Source organism: Canis lupus, chromosome X, assembly GCF_011100685.1.
Source record: "Canis lupus familiaris isolate Mischka breed German Shepherd chromosome X, alternate assembly UU_Cfam_GSD_1.0, whole genome shotgun sequence".
NCBI lineage: Eukaryota > Metazoa > Chordata > Mammalia > Carnivora > Canidae > Canis > Canis lupus.
The window spans coordinates 91,780,633-91,801,444 of NC_049260.1; the positions used below are offsets into that span (position 1 = coordinate 91,780,633).

Consider the following 20,812-nt stretch of genomic DNA (forward strand, 5'->3'; position numbering starts at 1 on the left):
TAAGGGCTGCACAATTGTTGGGTCACCCCCCATTTATAAACTGAGAAACTCAAGTGAAGAGTAAGTGCTTTGGCCAAGCTTCCATGCACAGCATGTGTGCAGGGTTGTATGGGACTGTCAGCTCTTTCCAATTTTAGTATATGTGCTGCCCAAGTGAGCACAGAACTGTCAACTCTTTATTATCTGCGTGCCTGCTATCTCCTCTGTGAATGACCCAGGGCAAAGGTATGACCTTCTAGCTGGATGTCCGTTTGTCCCTCGGCACTCTCCCAACCAGAGCCAAAATGTCCACTGCCATTTTCAGTAAGATCTGTTCAAATTCTGTCCTTTGAGGGGCAACTGGGGGGCTCAGTGGATTAAGTGTCCAACTCTTGATTTTGGCTCAGGTCATGATCTCAGGGTGGTGGGATCGAACCTTCAGTCTCTACACTCACTGCTTGAAGATTCTCTCCCTCCGTCTCTCTCCCGTCCCTCTCTAAAACAAAACAAAACAAAACAAAACAAAACACAAATACTGTCCTTTGAGGAGGAGATGCAAGGCACTAGTCTTGCCCTCATAGAACTTCTAGTCTGTCTAGCAAGTTGGGATAAGAATGTGTGGGAAAAGTACGTGCAACCATCTGTAAAGGGAGCATCTGAGAGCCAAGTGCTGCTTTGATATATCTCCAGTACCTACAACAGTGCCTGGTATATAGAAGATGCCCTACAAATAAATGAAAATAGGTGAAAATTACTATGGCTTTCAAACTTCTTATTTTATTTATTTTTATTTAAATTCTATTAACATAGTGTATTATTAGTTTCAGAAGTAGAGTTCAGTGATTCATCAGTTGTACCTCACACCCAGTGCTCATTACATCATGTCCCCTCCTTAATGCCCATCGCCCAGTTACCTCATCCCCCCCCCACTTTCCTCCCTCCAGCCACCCTCAGTTTGCTTCCTATGATTAAGAGTCTCTTATGGTTTGTCTCCCGCTCTGATTCCCTCTTGTGAAACTTTTTGTTTTAAAGAAGGGATGTTGGCTAATTGAATTTAAATTTAAAAAAAAAGAAAAAGAGAAAGCCTTTCTTCAATGATATTATACCCCAAAGCTCACTACAAAACAGACAGACAGTTGCAATGCTGCCCTGGGAGAGGGAGCTAGGGTAGAGCCCTGCCAGCTGTCTCCTGTGGGCCCAGAAAGGTTCCTCGGTGCCCAGTTGGAAAATTTGCTGTAGTCACTGGGAAAGGAGGTGCAGATCAACCCTTGCTCTTTTTCCCTTCTCATTAACCTTAGCCACATGGTGGCATCCTTAGCATCCCAGCCACACCTTAGCATCCTAACAAAATAAATGGAGCTTTGAAGAACCAGGCGCTCCAAACGGAATATTTGCATCTGAAAAACTGTTGTCAATCTCTCCTCTCCCCTCCTCGTAGGGAGCTCCAATGAGTAAGAGCAGAGTTGAGGAAGTTTTGAGTAGGACACTTTCGAGTTGGTCCACAAATGTATTTCGAGGTAATGTTTGTTTACTTTAAATAAAGAAGGAAAGAAAGTCATTGCGGTAATGTTTTCCAGAATTCAATAGAAGCCCATTCGGTGTTATCCTACAGGCAGTCCTGATATGCAAATACAATGGAAAACTCTCCTGAAGTCTGTCTGCTCTGTCTGCTTTGTCTGCTCTGGACTGAATGTTTGTGTCGCCCACCCCATTCATATGTTGAAACCTAATCCCCAATGTGATGGTATTTGGAATTGGAGCCCTTGGGAGGTGATTAAGTTAAAAGGGCTCTCACTCTCGTGAATGGAATTAGTGCCCTTATAAAAGAGACCCCGGAGAGATCCCCTCACCTTCCACCATTTGGGGACATAGCCAGAAGATGGCTGTCTATGAACCAGGAAGTGGGCCCTCACCAGACACCGAATCTGCTAGAGTCTTGATCTTGATCTTGTTCAGCCTCCAAAAGTGTGATAAATAAATTTCTGTTTCTTATAAGCCACCCAGTTTATGGTATTTTGTTATGGCAACCTGAATGGACTAAGACAGAGCCTATTCAACAGTGGGGGAATTTGAAGGGTGAAAGGAGCTTCCCTTACTTAGTACGTTACTGGGAGCCCCAGCTTCTCCTCCGCTGCCTGGCATGGCCATCTCCTCCCCTCTTGGCCAGTCCCCTGACCTCTCTATCTTCAAAAGCCAGCTCAGGCCTGACCCCGATGAAGAGGACAGCAGTCTAGCCACCCTGCCTTCCTACTACTGCTGCTGCTGCTGACCTCACCCCCTTGTCCAAGCCATCCCCTCCCCCCCCCACCGCACACATACCACATAGCATTTGGACTAGTCTTGTACTTAAGTAGTTGAGTTGGTGTCATGAAATTTCAGTCTTAGGATAGAAGCCACTGAAGGTGAGGGCTGGAGGGAACCTTGGAGATCAGGAGAAACTAAGGCCTGAGTGGAGAACTTGCCTGAAGTCTCATAGGGAGCGAGTCATGGCAAAGCCAAGGCTGCAAGCCAAGTTTTCCTAGGAGCGCCTTATGCCTTCCTGGCTACATCCTGCATTCCTTGGTTTCTTTTCTTGGTCACTTTCCCCTCTGACCCTTTCCCCAGTCCTGTCTCACCAGAGGGAGGCTCTAGATACCACTGCATGACAGTGTACTTGTTGTTTGGGACCTAATGTTGACTCCACGGGACATTAATGGCCTAAAAAGACACAGAGCCCTGACGGAGCCGGTGGTCCCCAGCTCTGAAACATGACTTTATCCCGACTAAGATCATCCCTGGCATGTGTTCAGAACCGGAAACGTCCGCTCCTAGAGCTTAGGTCATTTGCCCAAGGTCACTCAACTAAGAAATGGCCACAGCAGGAGCCAGCTGTAGGTCCTCGGGCACTGGGACGGCGCGTGGCCCCAGCGCGAGGCTCCAGGCAAGGCCGAGGAGCCCGCAAGCCGAGGAGCCCGCAAGCCGAGGAGGCTAACGGAGCCAGGCAAGCCCAGCCCCCGCCTCTCTGCTCGCAGCAGCGTGGCCTTGGGGGGTGTGCAATATTCCGCTAGGTCTCTAAGCCGTATTTGTTTGTGCTGGTGGCTCCCGTCAGAAGTGTGAGGACTGCGCGGGGGGGGGGGGGGGGGTGAAGGGGGAGAGTGCGGAGAGAGATCCCGCGAGCGTTCACACGGCCCTCTGGAAGTAAGCAGGGCACCCTCGAGGCCGCCTGGCTACTCGCGCGCCCCAGCACCACGGCCCGGGGCGCACACACAGCAGCCCCCCGCTGTGCCGCGCCGAGGTTCGGGAGCTGCGACCCTGGAGGCGGCTGGGCCCCGCCGCTCGAGTGCGCCGGGACTCGTGGACTTTCCCCCGAGGAGCACCCTCGGGTCCAGTCCCACCTGCGGTTCTCCCACCTCCCCAGGGCACCCACTGAGCCCAGCGGGCCAAGTTCTCAGGGCCGCGTCCCTTGGCCGGGGACGGGGAGTCCCCAGGACCGCGTGCACAACCTCCCCCCGCCCTCAGCGCAGGCTCGGGCTCTGGCTGGCGCGAGAGGTGAGGAGCCGCGCACGCGAGGCGCCTTCCCTGGGCTCCGGCGGCAAGCGCATCTTCCTGACGCGTCCCTCACCGCTCGGCGAGCGCCACCCAACTTCTGCGCCCGCCGGGCCCTCCCTGCTCCGGGTGGCTCCCAGTGCAGAAGAGCAAGCACCCTCGGACGACTACACTCACTACCTTTGGGGGGGGCGGCCCTCGGGGAAGGCGATTAGGGACCCCTAATGTGAGCAGCCGGGACGGGGTTCCCAGGGCAGGAACGAGAGGGGGGGCGTTGTGGGCTTCCCGGGGGACCGTCCCAACACGCTTCCCTTCGCAGACGTCAGCCGTAGCCCCTAGGAGGGCAAGCCTTCTGCCTCTCAGAGACCAGGTGGGCTGCGCGCGAGATCTCGGCGTCTCTGGGGACGGGTTGGGGGAAGGGCCGCTAGCGAGCGGCTGGCTGAGGGGACCTGTTTGCCGGCGGGTCTGAGGGTGGGATCCGGTACGGTCGGGTGACGGAGAAGCCTGAGAGAAAACTTTGGGTTTTCTTCCCCCGCCTCTCCTCAGAAAAGGAACCACATTGCGAGGGGGGGATAAGGGGGAGAGTAAACACACAAACAACCTCCAAAAGAAGCCAAGAAAAGCGGAGCCAAGAGAAGCAAGCGCAACACTGTTACAAAACTGTCTGGTTTTGTAACAATTTCCCTGCCGCCGGCCAATGAGCGGCGTGGCGGCGCGTCACGTGGTACTGTCTTATATAACACTTTGCTGAGACAAGACAGTTATTAGCGGCGGCGCGGGGCGGCCGGCATGGAGCTCCCGGAGGCGCGGCAAGGACCGGCACGCGGCAACGCTGTGGCCGTGGCAGCCCGGAGTCCCTTCAGCCGTCGCTCTCTGTTCTAGGTCTCTAGCCCTAGACGCCTCTTCCCTGTGCGCCTGCCTCTCGCCATGGATTCGCTTCAGACTGGACAGATGTTGAGCTTGCCCGCCGAGCTCGGCGGCAACAACTTAGAACTGGCGGAGCCGGAGCCGGCGGAGCCCGCGACATCAGCGGCCCGCGTAGATACCGACCCCCAGCCGGAGGCGGCTACCAAAGGCCCCGCTCCTCCAGCCACTCAGGAGCCGGGGCCGGAGGAGCAGCTTCCCGAGACCTCGACGCCCGAGAGCAAAGTCCTGCTCCAGCAGGCTGACGCCCTGGCGTCTGGGGGGCGCCTCCAGGAAGCCCTTGAGGTGTACAGACAGCTCTCCGAGCGGCAGCAGTTGGTGGCCGAGCAGCTGGAACAGCTGGTGCGCTGCCTGGCCCAGAAAGTCTCAGAAAGCGAGGCGCTGCCGCCGGCGCCCCCGGACGGGAGCGGCGCGGCGAGCTGTGAGGCGGTGGCGGAGGAGGCAGGGGTGACAGCGGCCGCGGCCGAGGCCACCGAAGTGTGGGACGGTTTCAAGTGCCGGAAGTGCAATGGATTTCTGTCAGACCCCGTGTCCTTGTCGTGCGGCCACACCTTCTGTAAACTGTGCCTGGAACGCGGGAGGGCAGCCGACCGGCGCTGCGCTCTGTGCGGGGTTAAGCTCTCGGCATTGATGGTGGCCGCCAGCAGGGCCCGCGGCGTCCGGAGAGCCGGGCAGCAGGCGGAAGCCGCCGAAACGCCGCAGCCGCAGCCGCAGCCGCCGCCGCCGCCGCCGCCGCCGCCGCCGCCGCCGCTGCGGGTCAACGTGGTGCTCAGCGGCCTCCTGGGCAAGTTGTTCCCCGGCCCCGCACGGGCGTCGCAACTCCGGCACGAGGGCAACCGGCTGTACCGAGAGCGCCAGGTGGAGGCGGCGTTGCTGAAGTACAACGAGGCGGTTCGCCTAGGTGAGCCCACCGGGCGCGGCCGGGAAAGAACGCGACGGGGACTCGGGAGGTGGTGGGCTGGGGCCCACGGGGACACGGGCGACCGTGGAGGGAGAGGGGGGACGTCCCGGAGTGGGGGAGGGGTGTCTGGAGTTCCGTCTCTGACTTGGTCTCCGTCGCTACCAATTTATGGCCCTTTCTGTGTCCCTGTCTCTGTCGCTCTTCGTCTTTTCCTGTGTCTCCTCATAGCCCATAATCCCGAGTCTCCCAGCCGGTTTCTGTCTCGGTCACTGTCTCTTTTCGCGGGTCTTTGGCATCTTTGTCTCCCCGTTTCGTGCGCGGGGTCGCCGTCCCTGTGTGGGTCGCCTCGGCCTCTTCCTGCCCGCACCCGGCTCCTTGCACCTGCCTGCACCTTCCCCGCCCGCGGAGGAACTTCGCACCCTTCAGACGCTCGCGCGGGGGCCGCCGGGTTCCCGCCGGCCCGCGACGTTCGGTCGGCGCGGGCGTCCCCGGCTCCCGCCCGGCCCCGGGGCCGCGGCGGCGGCGGCGGGAGTTGGCCCTTCCGGGGCCGCGGCTCCCGGTGGGGTGGGTCCGGCGTGGAATTAGGTCAGGAGAGCACTGGTTGCATAAGGGCCGCGAGCGGCCGGGGCAGGGCGGCCCCTCCTCCGCGCGGGCGGGATTGTGTAACGGCTGAGGTAACCGAAGTGGGCCACGCTCGCCTCAGAAACCATCCCGCGAGCGTGTGCGGGGGGAGGGGAGCGTTCGCGCCCCGCTGCCCTGTGACTCATTGTCACCGCTTCCTATCACACGGTCCTCGGCTGAAATAGACGCCCCCCCCCGCCCCGCCCCGCCCGCAGCCTGCGCCCTCTCCTCGAACCCTTACCCCGCCGGCCCGGCCGGCGCCCGCGCGGCGCAACTGCTCAGGGATCCCCGGGGACCGTGGGCTGGCAGTGGGGGGGGGGGCGCCTCGGTCCCCCGCTGCCGCGCTGCGGGCCGGAGGGCGGGTGGGCTTGGCAGCTTCAAGGGCAACGTGGGCAGCCCCGCGGCTCTGGCCGCAGCGGGGCGCCCAAGCTCCCTCGAGGAGAGGCTCCCGCCGATCCTCCGCGTCCCGACCCAGGAAGTGGCTGCCGAGGCGCGGGGCCGGTAATGCCCAGCTCGGTCCAGCTGCCGAGAGCTCTGCCGGCGGGGCGCGGCGTCTGGCGCTGGAAGCGGGCGGGGCCTCCTAGGTGGCGGGGCCGGGCAGCTGGGACTCTGGAATCCGTGGGCACCCTGAGCCCGACCGACTCCCGACGGGTGGAGGAGGGACTGGGCTCGGGGCTCCACGTGTGGAGTCGCTCCCCGAATTTGCAACAAGTAGCGGGGGGAGGGGAGGAGCGTAGGCTGGCTGTGCAAGGCTGGCGCTCGAGGAAGAGGGAGACCCCTCCCTCCACGCACGTCCTGTGCCCAGGCGAGGCACATGGCCAGGTGCACCTGGGCAGGCGAGTGCTGCAGAACCAAAGGGACCAGGAAAGCCCCTTCCCGCTCTCTTCCTCCTCCTTTGTTGCTGCTACCACTTTCCCCCTGGGGGTTCTCCCTTCACCTTTGTTAATATGAACGGTCAGGGTGACAAAATCGTGACGGCCTTACCGTTTTAAGAAGTAAGGGGCCTCTCCAGGAGGCGAGTATCTATGTGCTGGAAGGTGGCCAGTGTCTCATTATTCTAAGTACTGAACACCTTAAAAAAAAAAGGAACATGTCCCCCACCCCAGCTTCAAAAGCTTCAAAGTCTGACCAGCTAGCTGTATGACTTGGAGTGGATGCTTTCTGCTCCCTGGGCTTGATTTTCCTCATCTGAAGAATGGGTTGGTTGAGCCAGGTGATCTCTAAATGCCTGTCCAGCCCTGGCATCTAGTGATTCATAGTGTTAGTGAGAGCCAAGCTCACTTTTTTCCCAGCAGCCTTGTTTAGGTTCACTCACGTTTGGCCATCTAATGTGATTACCTTCCAAGTGCATTCAGAGAAACTTCATATGCACTGGGCTCTGTAGACAGAGAGTTGCCAATGTCACTAGAAGACTAACCTGGACTTGTCTTCCTGGTGGACATGATGGGGGTCACATCTGGCCATCTCCCTTTCTCTTGTCCCTGGCCTGTTTCTTCGTGGGTGATAACTCACTCAGAAGCCAGGCTGCCAGTTAGCCATGCATAGTCACAAAGTAGGGGGCCAGGGTTTCTTCTATGTCAGAGCTGCTAATGCACCCCTGACCCCACAGGGCCTGTAAGGATCTGCTTGAGAAAGGAGCAAAAATTATTTCTTTATGAAGCACCTGGGTGGCTCAGTTGGTTAAGCATCCCAACTCCTGATTTCAGCTCAGGTCATGATCTCAGGGTTGTAAGATGGAGCCCTGAGCATTGAGCCTGCTTGGGATTCTCTTTCTCTCCCTCTGCCCCTTATCTCTCTCTCTCTCTCTCTCTCTCTCTCTCTCTCTCTCTCTCTCTCTCTCTCTAATAAAATAAATACATAAATAAAAATAAACTTTAAAAATTAGTTCTTTATAGTTGGGGAAGCTCAGACCCAGAGTGGTTGGGGGGTGTGGCAGGCAGGGCAATATCAGGGCTGGAAATCGAGGCTAACCCTTTGGATCCCCAGTAGAAAAATCCTAGATAACGTGCCATTTGCTCAAGATCTGTCCTCATACAGGACTTATTATGTGTTTGTGCTGGGACCACTAATGAGAGCTGTTTTTTTCCTCCTCATTCTGGCAGCTCCAAATGACCATCTACTTTATAGCAACCGGTCTCAAATATATTTCACCTTGGAGTCTCATGAGGACGCACTGCATGATGCAGAAATAGCATGTAAGCTCCGCCCAATGGGTTTTAAGGTGAGTGGGATGAGAGGGATGGCAATGGGTTGGTTGTACTATAGATGGGAATTGGCAGGAAGTCCTACCTCCCTGGGGGCTTGGGGCACTAGGGCTCCAGCAAAGCAGGGAAAAGGCTTTGTAAAGGAGCTGGGGGTCCCTTGGCAAAGGGTGACTCAGGGGTCTGCAAAGAACTGGATTCTTGCCCAATTTACTTCTTTACCTGATGACCTGCAGAACAGCTTAGGCTTTATGACTTTTCAGAACATGGACTTAGCAGTCAGACCACCCCAGCTCTGCTACTTCTACCAGCTGTGTGGTCCCAGGCAAGTTACTTAACCTCTCTGTGCCTCATGTCATCATCTATAAAATGGGGGGATATTCAAAGCACCTACTTAACAGGGTTCATTGTGAGGATTACACGAACTAATATATGTAAAATGCCTAGAACAATGCCTGGCACATAGCATTATATGTTCTATCATTCTCAGGGACAGTAGAAAGAAGAATGTGAAAAAAAGTATTACTGGCTGGTTGTGTTATTTTGAGTCCTTAATACACTCAGCCTGCTGGTATCCCCAAACATCTAGGTCACATGAAGGGATGGTCAGAGAAAGGCTAAGCACCTCTTGGGATGCTAGGATGCGAAGTGTCACTTGCTGCATCTCTGGCCTCAGGACTGGACCTTAGCCACATGTCAATATTTTGTTTAGGAGATGAAGTTTGAGCCTGGGCTCTACTACTTGCAAGCTAAGTGACCACGGGGAAGTTACTTCACTCTCTGGACCCCAAGTGTTCTCATTTGCAAAGCACAGCTATCGCTGTCCACCCCAGTTGCTTCCTAAGGGTGTGATGTGAGGGTCACATGTGAGCATGACCAAGAGGTCATTCTGGGAGCTCTACCATTTGCTGGGCCTTAGTGCAGTGCTCTCTCTACATAATCCCCAGGATGCCACCTCGGAAATCCACCTTACCTATGTCCAGATCTGTGATCCCTTATCTGCATCCCATGGGGCCAGAAGTGTTCAGAGTCCAGAATGTTTCTGATTTCAGAAAGACCATATACTAGGTGATAACCTCAGTGAGTTCTGGACAGCATCCCATAGGCATACACACTAATATTTCTGCAGTACGTTAAGTGAAGGTTCATACTAAGTGAGATAAAGATTATAACATACTTCATATCATTGTAGGTTAGGTTTTGCCACCTAATGACTTTTTATGCCAAGCTTATGAAACTTCAGATTATCAGACTGTTTCTGGAACTGGGAACCTCAGATAAAGCATTTGTGGACCTGCATACTGGGCCATTAGTGTCAGATTGAATCCCTTATGTTCTTTGATGAGAAGGTTTTCACAGGCGATGGCAGAGTTGTATGTTCTCCTTCCCAAGGAACAGATTTATAGTTTACTAAAGTCACCAAAGTCTTGACCCAAAGGAGCTTCAGTGAGAACATTTCATGCTTTATAGCAGTGCAGGTGAGGAAGCTGCCTAGGGGTAGGAGGACTTCTCTTGCACCTTCTTCTGCTCCCACCATAAACTTTGGGCCTAAGGGTGGGAGCTTTCATAGTACAGTGGGAAGCAGGGCTGAGTAGTGGACCATTTCAGATGAAATGGGAAAAGTGACTTCCCAGTGAAATCAGAGTTGGTGGAAGTAGTAAACAGGAGTTTCATTTGGCCAAAGTGCTGGGCTAAGTGGGAGAGCAGTGTAGAAAATGAATGGTACTGTCTTGAGGGTTGAGACAGGATGCCCCTTAGGGGAGGAGTGCACCTCCTGCAGCCCTATTCCAGCCACTCCAGCCAGGCGCAGTGGTACTCAACATATCCTGCAGGTGGTACAACTCTTGGTGGGTGGGCTGGCTGCCCTGATCAGGTGGAGTACATGGGTTGCTATTTGGTATGATTGAGGGGTCCTAGAGTCCTCTCCAGTCTTCCAACACTTATCCCTTCTAGCCCCCTGAAATGTCATGCAAGCTTTTCTCCAGGGGGCCCTGGTAAATGCTGCAGAAAGGAACAATGAGGGAAGCTGTCAGCACCCAAGTATCAGCTGAGATTAGGTTCCAGGAGGAGCTTGAGGGGCACAGGGGAGGACCTCAAGAGGTTTGGAGTGGGGGCCACTGCTTGAGAAGGCAGATCCCTGTCAGCGCCTGTAGCCAGGCCGGAGCCAGAGGGCACCACCCCAGGGCCTGTAGAAGCATGTTAGGAGGGGAAGCTGGGAGTGCCCAGCAGCTGCAATCTGGATCATTTCCTTCTCTAAGTTAGATTCAGGGTCAGCCGTGGAGGCAAGGGAGTAGGGAGCAGGCCCCCAGGGGCACCCTAGATGACTTCAGGAGCAATACCCTCCCAGCCAAGTTGCAACGACCACCTGTCCTGAGGCACAGAGTGTAGCCCTCTTCCTACCTCTTTTTTTGTTCCCCGCTCTTTCCCAGGATGCTCCTCTGCTACCTCTAGAGTTTCTCTGCCAGGACAGTTGAGCAGGGACCCCAGGGAGGCCTAAAACCTTATACTTTTTAAAAGAAGAGTTATCTATTTATTTGAGGGAGAGGGAGAGGGAGTGGGGGAAGGAGCAAAGGGAGAGAATATCCAAGCAGACTCCCACTGACTGGGGAGCCAGATGCGGGGCTAGATCTCATGAGCCAGGATATCAGGACCTGAACTGAATCCAAAAGTTGGATGCTTAACCAACTGAGCCACTCAGGTGCTCCTAAAACTTCTTTATACTTTTTAGAGATGTGGGAAGGGAACAGAAGTGAGCTGAGTCCACAGGAGGGAAAGCACTAACCAGTCCTCAGTCCCTGGCTAACCCTCTAAAGTGAAGTCTGTTTTGTGGGGAAGAGCATTCTGGGGGTCCTAGACTACAGTTCTAGTTCCAGTTTTGCCACTAACTACCTTGAGGTCTTGGAGAGATCATGCCCCTTCCTTTGGGCCTCTTCTGAAAAATGATCAGCTAGTATAGGTGATCACTCAGCCAGTAATGTGGACTAGGTCTCCACTTGACAGACTAGTTAGTAGGAAGGCCTATCTGTGTGGGTCCTGGAAGCTGGCTAATATGTGCTTAAATGAGGATTCCTGCTACATTTGGCAATGCCTCCAATATGACAGTGGGTTAGTGGGGAGGTCGTATGGCACAGAGGTTAGGAAATTGGACTTTAGTATTTTTTTTAATTTTTTTATTTATTTATGATAGTCACACACAGAGAGAGAGAGAGGCAGAGACACAGGCAGAGGGAGAAGCAGGCTCCATGTACCGGGAGCCCGACGTGGGATTCGATCCCGGGTCTCCAGGATCGCGCCCTGGGCCAAAGGCAGGCGCTAAACCGCTGCGCCACCCAGGGATCCCTGGACTTTGGTGTTTTTTGTTTTTTGTTTTGTTTTTTTTTTTTTTTTTTGGACTTTGGTATTGATCAGTCCCAGACTTAAACCCCTGATTCCACAATTTACCAGCTGTGTTACTTTGGGCAAGTCACTTTTCTGGATCTCAGCTTTATCTTCTGTAAAATGGGCTTTGGAACATTTTGCCTACATGATAGGGCCGTAGATAAGGTAGTCCTAAAACCCTTCACACGGTAGTGAACACTCGCTAAGTGTTTGGCTAGTGTCAATAAGTCAATAGGTGAATAAGGACAGGATTGAATGCTAATGTTTTCTTCCAGGCACACTTCAGAAAAGCACAAGCCTTAGCCACCTTAGGCAAGGTGGAGGAAGCACTAAGGGAGTTTCTATATTGTGTGTCCCTCGATGGAAAGAACAAAAGAGCAAGATCTGAAGCCCAGAGGGTGAGTTGAGATGACGTCAGGTCCAGCTGCCCAGTGGACTCCCACTTCTCTGTCTTCTCCAGGGAGGGGAGTGAGGGAACTGCCCTCCCTGACATTTAAGCCCTGAGTGTGTGGCCCCCTTGGTTAAGGGGCAGGAAGGAGACACAAGAGCCAATTGCCTCTTGGCATACGCAATCGGATTGAGCAGTTCCTGCATTTTTGGAGGAGCTTCTGAGGAATATTCTTGCTTTTTAGATCCAGAGTCTGGGTTGTGAGTAGGAAAACCAAACCAAAGCAAACCAAACAAGTTAACATGGGGATGGAGTCTCACTGAAGAGAATCTGGCTGTTGAGAGGTCAGGGGTGTGGGACTGCCTGCAGTTGTAGAACTTTGCTTTGGCTGAGTCACAGCTTCACCAGCCACACAGGGCAGGCAGCTTCTCATCAGGAATGTTGGTCACCATCTCCCCTGCTATATGCAGAACTCCAGCCTTCAGCCTTTGCTAGAAATAGAATACACACTATCTCACAAATGTAAGTCAGGGATCATTACGATATAATCTAAGTAGTCATTCTAACTCTTGCATCCCAGGAGAATGTGATTATTTTGTTTTGCCTTTTAATTCATGAAATGTTAGCATTAGTAAAGGCTCAAGCATCCTCAGTTCCTGGTCTGCATTGTTTACTGGTCTGCAGTGTGCTTCCATGGTATGTAGCTAATTGGCCTGGAAGTTGGATGCTGACAATCAGTGGTAGCCTCTGCCCTCCTTGTGCCCCTCCCCCTACTCACCACCTGTCTCAAGTGCCTCTCTCCCAGTGAGGTTTGGCAGAGCCATGGATGAAGAAAGGGAGCTTGGTTTCTGAAAGCTCCAGAAAGGAATCTTTAGCAGAACCAATGAACTAGGGGAAGCTGAGCTCTGGAGGTTGTGCCTCACACATATTTCTTCTCTAGAGAGTTGTTTTGACCTGGTTTGGGAAAGTGGGCAAGGTGTTCTTGAGAGGAGTACTGGTGACAGAGAATCATTCCAGGCTGTGGACCCTTCCCCGAATCTTAAATGTAGTCTATAGTGTGAATAATAATAATAACAGCTAACATTTATCGAGCATTTCCAGTGCACCAGACACTGTGCTAGGGCTTTCTGTGGAGGATATAATTTAATCCCCGCAACATCCCTATGAGGATAGGTGATGTTATTTATCCCCATGTTACAGATGAGACAAATGAGGAAGCCAAGACTTGGTGACTTTCCCAAGGTCATGCAGCTGGTGATTGATGAAAGGGCATACAAACCCAACTCCATCTGCTTCCAGAGTCTGTCTTCTTAGCCATTCCTCCATTCTTCTATCCCAGGAGGACATGCCAGGGAGTTTGGCGTCACTGCTAGGGTGTGGTGTAGAATAGCCATGGGACCATCCAGTTCTGGGGGTGGGGGATGGACAAAGGTTAGTTAGAAGAATCTTGACTTTGGGGAAAGAGTGTGCAAAAGCCAACAGAGGCAAGTGTCAGATCCAGGGGCGAGGGGTTTCTTTACTCCATTCGTCCATTTCCTACTTGGCCTGAGAGGCTGTAGTGTCGTCAGCTGGGTTGACCTCTCTCTGGGGCAACATTACAGGGCAAGGCGCTGTGCTAAGCTCTGGAGACGCAAAGAGGCATAAGCCACAGTCTCAGTCCTCAAGGACCTTCCAATGCTGCCTGTGTTACACAAGGCACTATAAATGCCAGACGATACAAAAGGGAGCATTTGCCCATAATGAGTGTCCCAGAGTTCAGAAGCGGAGCCAAGAATTTAGAAGCGAATTTCCACTGACTGTGATGAGGGCCCTCAGCAGTTCTTATTTACTGTACCTTTCCAGTTTCAGGGCAGAAGATTTGACAAAGATGTTTCAGGTTCACTTGGCAGTAATTAGCTACCTTAGACACTCCCAGGCCTGGGTTTCTTTTTAACATTTGTATTGACCCCAACTTTTGTTTTCCAAAGTCATTGGGAAGGTCTAGAATGAGGTCTTAGGTAGTAAAGGTAAGAAGTGAAGTGCTGTTGCCATTTCTGCCTTGTTTCCTTCGATTTCTCCCCTCTGCCTCCCTTCCCACCCCTGTCCTTGCTCTGCCCTTTTAACCCTGTACCTTGGGATGCTATGTGGCTGCCACTGAAGAGCACCATGCTCTCTTTTCCAAAGTTTTTACTTCGATCCAGTTAGTTAACATACACTGTCATATTAGTTTCAGGTGTACAGCATAGTGATTCAACAGTTGCATACATCACCCGGTGTTCATCCTGACAAGCAAGCACCATGCCCTTTGGGGGAGAGCTCCAGGGAGACTGCTTCAGAAGTGGGTTGGTACTGTTGGGCCACTCAGAAGGGCTTTCCTGAAGGCCAACTTTGGTTCCTGGGGAGGAGGGGCCTCTGAAAGCTGGCATTTATGGCCCTGGGTGGTGCGAGTACCTCCACATCTTGCTCCTTTACCACCTTAGACCTGGAAAATGGGTTTCCCAGAGCTGGAAGGAGACAGTGATCTGTCTCAGGGCTTTGGGCTTGAATGCTCAGCCTCTGCCTGGGCCCCAGGATGAAGAAGTGTCCTAATTCACTTCCACCCGGGGTGAAAGTATGTATTGGACATCTGTCCTGTGCATCCAAAAGCTGGCCCTCTGGTTAGAGAGAAAGACTTCCATGTGTGGCACAATTTCAGACCAAGGCAAGACCATGTAATATGAGGCACTCCATTATGGTGCGGGAGAGAGCATGATCGGACGAGTGAGATCAGGGAGGCTGGAGGTATAGCCCTGGAGCTAGCCTTGGAGACTGAGTGGGCTTTGGCTACATGGAAAGTGCTGACATCTGAAGGAATCTTGTGAAGGCACTTCTAGGGGCCAGCAAGGGAACAAATCAAACTGGACAGAGTATGGTCAGAGTTTCTGTCAGACCCCCTTGATCAGTTAATAATGAGCAAGGGTGTGGAGCATCTTTTAGTGGGTCTCCAGGTACTGCAGTAGCTGCCCAGTGGTAAACACTTCAACATGTGTGAGAAGCCAAGCTAGCTGCTTGTGTGTCATGTTACATGCAGTATGTACACATGTCTGTCTGCAACCCATGCTGGCACAGGGGAGAATTGAAGCAAGCTCATGGGGAAGCCTGCACTCATCCTTGACTCCCAGGCCTTTCTGGCGCCTCTGGGTCTTTAGCTGCCCCCTCGCCCACCCCCCACCTTCTCCGGCCACAAGGGAAACTGGTCCCAGACTGGAACCTGCCTGCCTCCAGTCCTTGAAGTTACCCAACAGTCTTGGCACAGTGAAGGCCAGAATGAGGAAGGAGAGGCTGGGTTCTGCTATTCCCACCACTTCACTGTGGAAGGGATTAAAGGTCCAAGGAGGATAATCCAGGGAGGAATGAGCAAACTGGGCTGGCAGGGGAAAGACATGGAAGAACCTAGAAGACGTGTGAACGTTCTACCTGTGGGAGTGTATAGATGTGATTGCAGGTCCCCCGATGGGGTTCGTCTCCTACCTTTATCTCCCTGTCTCTTTTCTCCTAGATAGGTCTTGAATTCCCACTGCAGATATTTCTATGGAATGGTAGTGTGGGAGTGATGGTTCTTAACTTTGGCTAGGGTGACGGAGGCATCTGTGGTGCCTTTTTGAAATCCAGATTCTGGGGCCACGCTTCAGACCTGGGGGAGCCAGGCGTGGGAACTTGGAACCTGGAATGTTCATAAGCTCCCCAGGTACCTCTGACATATGCTGAATGGAGCCCCCCCGCCCTGGTATGTTGGGGTCTCTGGTTCCAGGCTGCCTCCCTGGAGTTTCACCCTGCAATTCATGTCCCCTGCCCCTTCCCTCCCCTCCCCCCCCATCACCCAAGCACCTGTAGAAACTTAAGTAGTGAAGTCTTCTGTTTTATGTCACAGCTTCTCCTTAGTTTCTTTTCACCATCAGTCCCGGGGGATTCTCAGGAACATTTTCCCGATATCCTGAAGTTGTTGGCACCTCACCCTAGATTAAAGGAACACGTAGAATCAATGGCTACTGAAGGCACCAGTCATAATCTACCAAAGTTGTCACAGGTAAAACTCAACTCGCCCAGCTCGCTCGCGATGCTTCGTTTGGCTGTTGTGTGGGCAAACGTGGGAGTGAGCCCTACCTCTCCTTCGGTTCCTGAGAAGGAAGAAATGGAGCCACTAGTGGTTGTGTTCTTTGCTAGAAGGTTCTTTCTTACAGATAAAACTGGATTTCAGACATGGTCCTGGGGGTTTTTGGTTTCATTACCTTCATTTTTCAGTTCTTGGTCAGATCCAGCTGAGAGAGATTTGATAGAAGTAAAAAGGAGTTGGCCTGCTTCCCCTGGAACCATTCAGTCTGGGTGGCTTTATCAGCTTAGGGGCGGAGCCTGGGAAGAGGCCTAACAACCCCTCCTTTCCTGCTTTTTTTGTTTGTTCAAGCTGCTGGTCTTTGAGCACCAGCTGAGTTCTTTGTGCAGAGACAACTCCATTTGATCCCCAAGTGGAAGTAATTTTATATTCCCTCACTGTGTCTTACACATCAGTAGACTTCCAGTACATATTTGTAGCCAGGAAGAGGGAAGCAATTGGGGAAGAATTAAGTCCTTGGAAGGAAGGATGGACATTTATGCCCATTTTTGAAGACAGGGGAATAGGGAACCATGGAGAGATTGGCTCCAGGCTCTGGCTTTCCCAGAACAGGGCAAGTGGGCAGAAGCTGGGGCTCAGAAGTCCAGACGTGAAGGCAGGATTTAGCACTGAAAACCGAGGCACCTTGAAGCAACAGTCTACCTTCCATTCGTGCCATGTGTTCTTCTCCTGTATGGAAGCCCTGTGATCTCCATGGCTTCTTGGGTTCTCTAATAGGCAGGAAACTTACTTTTTCCCTGCTTCTCTCCCTGCTCCTGAGAAGTGATAAAATGCAGGTGTGCCTGATTTAAAGGCGGGGGTGGGGGTGGGAGTGGAGGCAGATCTTCTGAAGTCAGAGACCCTTAGTGCATTTCAGTAATGTTTGAAATAATTAGTACATGATTGAGAGCATTAATAGTGAACTGAAGAAGTGCCTGGAGTGACTTCTCATTGCAGCTCAATCAGAAATGAGGGAAAATAGCACCCTTGGCTTTCCAGGGTGAGCCAGCTGGGGAGTGAGGGATTGGGCTGCTACACCAACTTTGCTTTGTGAAGCAGTGTACTCTCATGTGGACAATGCCTGGGGCTCATGGAAAGTTGAGGGTGCAGCCCTGCTGGGGTGCTGCAAAACCCCTGAACTCCCCAGGTTAGATACTGTGAAAAACTACATCCTTCTTCTCCTTACCTCACTGTTCTCTCCTGACTATACACTATTTTCCATCTATCTACCATTTGGGGGGCGGGGGTGGCTAGGGGTTGGAGGGCAAGAAAACAACATGAGCATGTGGATCCGTGGACTATGAATTTAGAGTACAGTTCAGGGTTCTCCAGGTAAATCTGCACAAACACTCTGTCATTGGATTTATTTCCAGATCCATTGTCAAATACCCTCTCCTGGACAAAAAGTCTTGAAAAGGCTAGAGATAATTGATCGTTTTCCCAAACGACTTGTATCTTTTTCAGACTTTTCACCCAAAATCTAGTCAAAAGAGTAGCTTGTCCCTAGTGCTTTTGACTAGTATAACACGGAGCTCTAGAACCTGAGGTAACTCCACAGGCCTGTGAACAAACCTGTGCCAAAGCCTTAGCAAAAGTCCTTTTGGAGCTGGGGGTGGGGCAGATGGCCTGGAATGGCAGTGAAAGCTGCCAGAAGGATTGAGTGATAGGATCTACTCTCACTGCATGCCTTGGTTTCCCTCAGGTGGTAACTGGGGAAAGATTTGGCTAGGAGAGGGATGGGTGCCACACTCTACATCTGTCCCCTTCACCATAGCCCAGGGTGTCTGTCCCCTACATGCCTTTCTTTCCTTGCCTAGGGAAGTTCCTCTGTTTCACCCAAGCCTAGCATGTCTTCGTTGCAGATACCCTGTGGCCAGAAGTAGGAGATATGTCTTATCACCACACACACACACCCCAGTTAAGCTGTGTGTCCACTCAGTGATCAGGGCTATGCGGTTTTCTCTCTGTCCCCGGTGGGTAGCAGTGTCAGAGGACAATGCTGGTCCTGAGGTGATACTAATATTTGGCTCTTTCTTCGTCCAGGAAAATCCGGAGCTCCCACACTGTTCTAGTCAGGAGGAAGCAGCGGCAGGGGGAGACTGCGGCAGCCTGGCAAACCCAGTTAAAGTAGAGGGGGAGGGGCAGCAAGGCGACCAGGAAGGCCAGGCAGGAGAGGAGAAGGGGGACGCTGCCTCTGCAGAAGCTACCTCTGCCAAGGCTGGCAAATGCCAAGAAAAGAAAAGGAAGCATTGTCAGACTGGAACCCAAGATCCAGAGGTGCCCACTAAAGCCTCAAAGCCAGGTACTGACTCTACCCAGAGAGAAAGGGGCTTGGATGAGGTGCCGGGGCTCACCAGCGTATGCGGGTTACTGAGCCTCCATTGGAGGGCTCTGGGTGTGCCACCTAGCTCTGGCACTCAGCTGTGCCACCTCAGGGCACTATGAGGCCTCTGTGAGAGCATGCACAGTTCCTAGCATACTGCCAGGGCTCATTGATAATAAGGAAAAGTCAAGTCATGAGGTCAGGCCCCGTATCAAGTAATGGCATCTCATGCCCTTAATGGTATTACCTCTTTTCAGGCCCACCTGTCCCTATTCTCATCTCCATCTCAGGAATGGGGGAGCAGGGAGATACGATCAGGCCTCGCCCTCCTCCTTCCCAGCGGGGTGCCCAGAGGTAGACATCAGAAGTGGCAGCGGCAGCCTCACTTCTTTCCAGGACAGGTTGGCAGTGCCAGGATTCGGTACCAGCCTTGCAGGGCTGGCTTGGTCCATGGAATGGCAGCTGCTCCTGCTGCTGTTGAGTGAGATGCCTGTTGCATTGGAGTCAAGTCCCCAGGGCTCTTAGACATTCCCTGCTCGCATTTCTCTTCCTGTGGGGCTCCTAGAAACCTCCTGAAGCCTTCTTCAGGGGATCCCATTCCCAGTGGCCATTGAATCTACTCTCTGGGAGGCAGGGTGAGAGCGGCAAGCTGAAAAATGAATGCGGTTCTTTTGCCTCAGAAGTGTTGTCTGTGAAAGTAAGGTTGGTCCATCTCTGATTTACTGCTTTCTCAATCACAGATCCTCCTGCTGACCAGGAGGCCAGAGCTGCTGTCAGTGTTCCACTGCCATTGTTTGTTGACGCGTCTGACCTTGAATGCGCCCTATGCATGAGGTATGTGATGGGTACTATCACTTCTTGCCTGAGGCTTCTTCTTCTGGGGAGTCTTGGCCTTTCGGCCAGTAACCTCTTGTTCAGTTGGTTAGCACAGAAATGCACAGTTCTAACAGAATGAAAATCACTCTGTTGTTTGTCACACGGGCTAGCTTGTTTCCTTTGTTTACAGATTATATTACCTGCACTCCTGACTTGGAAATACCTAAAAAGTGGGAAGAAAATGGTCTGCTTAGAAGTCATAGACTGATGGCCACATCCTGAATGTCTTTAATTGGGCCTTCCTGAGATTTTTTTTTTTTTTTGGTTGTTGTTAGATGTGAATGTTCGGAGATAGGACATATAATCTCCAGTTGGCCATGATTCCCCTCTCTCCGGACTGCCTTACACCAGCCTGTATCTCATATTTGCATTACTTTCCTAGTACCTTGTAGGTATTTGAGTTCATGACCCTGGAACTAATCTCAACTACTGGATCAAGATCTCAAACCTCAAGGGCTCTTGTGAATGCCAAAGGCCTATTCTTTGGAAGCCAAGTAGAGGACTGATTTTTCATTTTGAACAATATTAGTAGTAGCCGTGTACTACTTGACCAGGCATCCCTTCTCTACCCAGTGGGGAAGCAAATTATCCACACACCTGCCCATGCCCTCAGAAAAAGAAGCTGGTGGACTTTTTTGGGGCTGTGTGAAAAAAATTACTTTCATTTGTTTCATTTCACAGCTGTGACTTTGTGGCTAAGAAGAGGAGCTCCAAAGCCAGATGGCCTGGGCTTGAACCCTGGCTCTGCCACTTACTGGCTGTTTGACCTAGAGCAAGTGATTTTCTCTGCCACTGTTTTCTTGTCAGTAAAATGGAGAAGAATAGTACCTATCCTATGAGGTTGTTATGATTAATTGAGAGAATCTATTTAAAACACTTAGAATAGTGCCTGACATATAGTAAATACTCCATAAATATTAACTTTTTCTAAGCCAGAGATTCTTTAACTTTAGGCCCACGGATGCTGAAGGAAGTTCTGTGTATGGATTCTAATAGACCTGTGAATTCCCTGAAGTTTTATGTAAAAATGTGTGTGTGTGTGTGTGTGTGTGTGTGTGTGTTTCCAGAACAAGGTCCACAGATTGCAGTAGAGTCTCAAAAGTGTCTTTTTTTTTCCAAGATAGCATTAAAAAAAGACTGAGGTATTTGCATAAAAGTAGAGATGGTTGGCCCAAGAGATGTCAAGAAAAATCTTTTGATCTACCACACACTGGGATCCAGCTTCCCAAGAATCCTGAGATGTTTTCTTGCCCTTTGCAAGCACGTATGCCTTCCATATCAATCACATGCATTTGTATTTGGAAGGACTTTTCTTGTCCACATAAAAATGAGTAAGGTGGCCATTACCTGGACATGTACTTTTTCTTTCTCTTAAAAAGAAATTGAGTTGTCAGATTGGCTGCTGAGCCCAGGCAGACCTGAAAACGAACAGTTCGACAGACGGAATGCAGTAGCACCCAAAGAAAGCCTTCCAGATACAATCAGGAATTTTAGGTGGAGTGAGTGAGAGTGGGGTGGACTATATAACCAGGTACCTTTGACCCCTCACAACAAAGCAGCAGGTGGGTCATGGTGGAGCCAAGGTAAG

The 20,812-nt window shown here is 52.1% G+C and overlaps 1 protein-coding gene across 8 annotated transcripts in view; it reads left to right on the plus strand.

Moving 5' to 3' along the window:
* Positions 1-4,245: 4,245 nt before the first annotated feature.
* LONRF3 (LON peptidase N-terminal domain and ring finger 3) overlaps positions 4,246-20,812 on the plus strand; it is a 40,163-nt gene continuing 23,596 nt past the window's right edge. For 2 of the 8 annotated variants that reach the window (XM_038588160.1, XM_038588157.1), the window contains exons 1-6: positions 4,246-5,329; positions 8,053-8,171; positions 11,805-11,927; positions 15,807-15,962; positions 18,069-18,327; positions 19,089-19,182. In XM_038588160.1, the coding sequence (XP_038444088.1) occupies positions 4,432-5,329; positions 8,053-8,171; positions 11,805-11,927; positions 15,807-15,962; positions 18,069-18,327; positions 19,089-19,182 (1,649 nt within the window). In that variant the 5' untranslated portion in view covers positions 4,246-4,431. The remainder of the gene's footprint in view (positions 5,330-8,052; positions 8,172-11,804; positions 11,928-15,806; positions 15,963-18,068; positions 18,328-19,088; positions 19,183-20,812) is intronic. The other 6 variants (XM_038588155.1, XM_038588156.1, XM_038588158.1 and 3 more) reach the window with 3 other exon arrangements.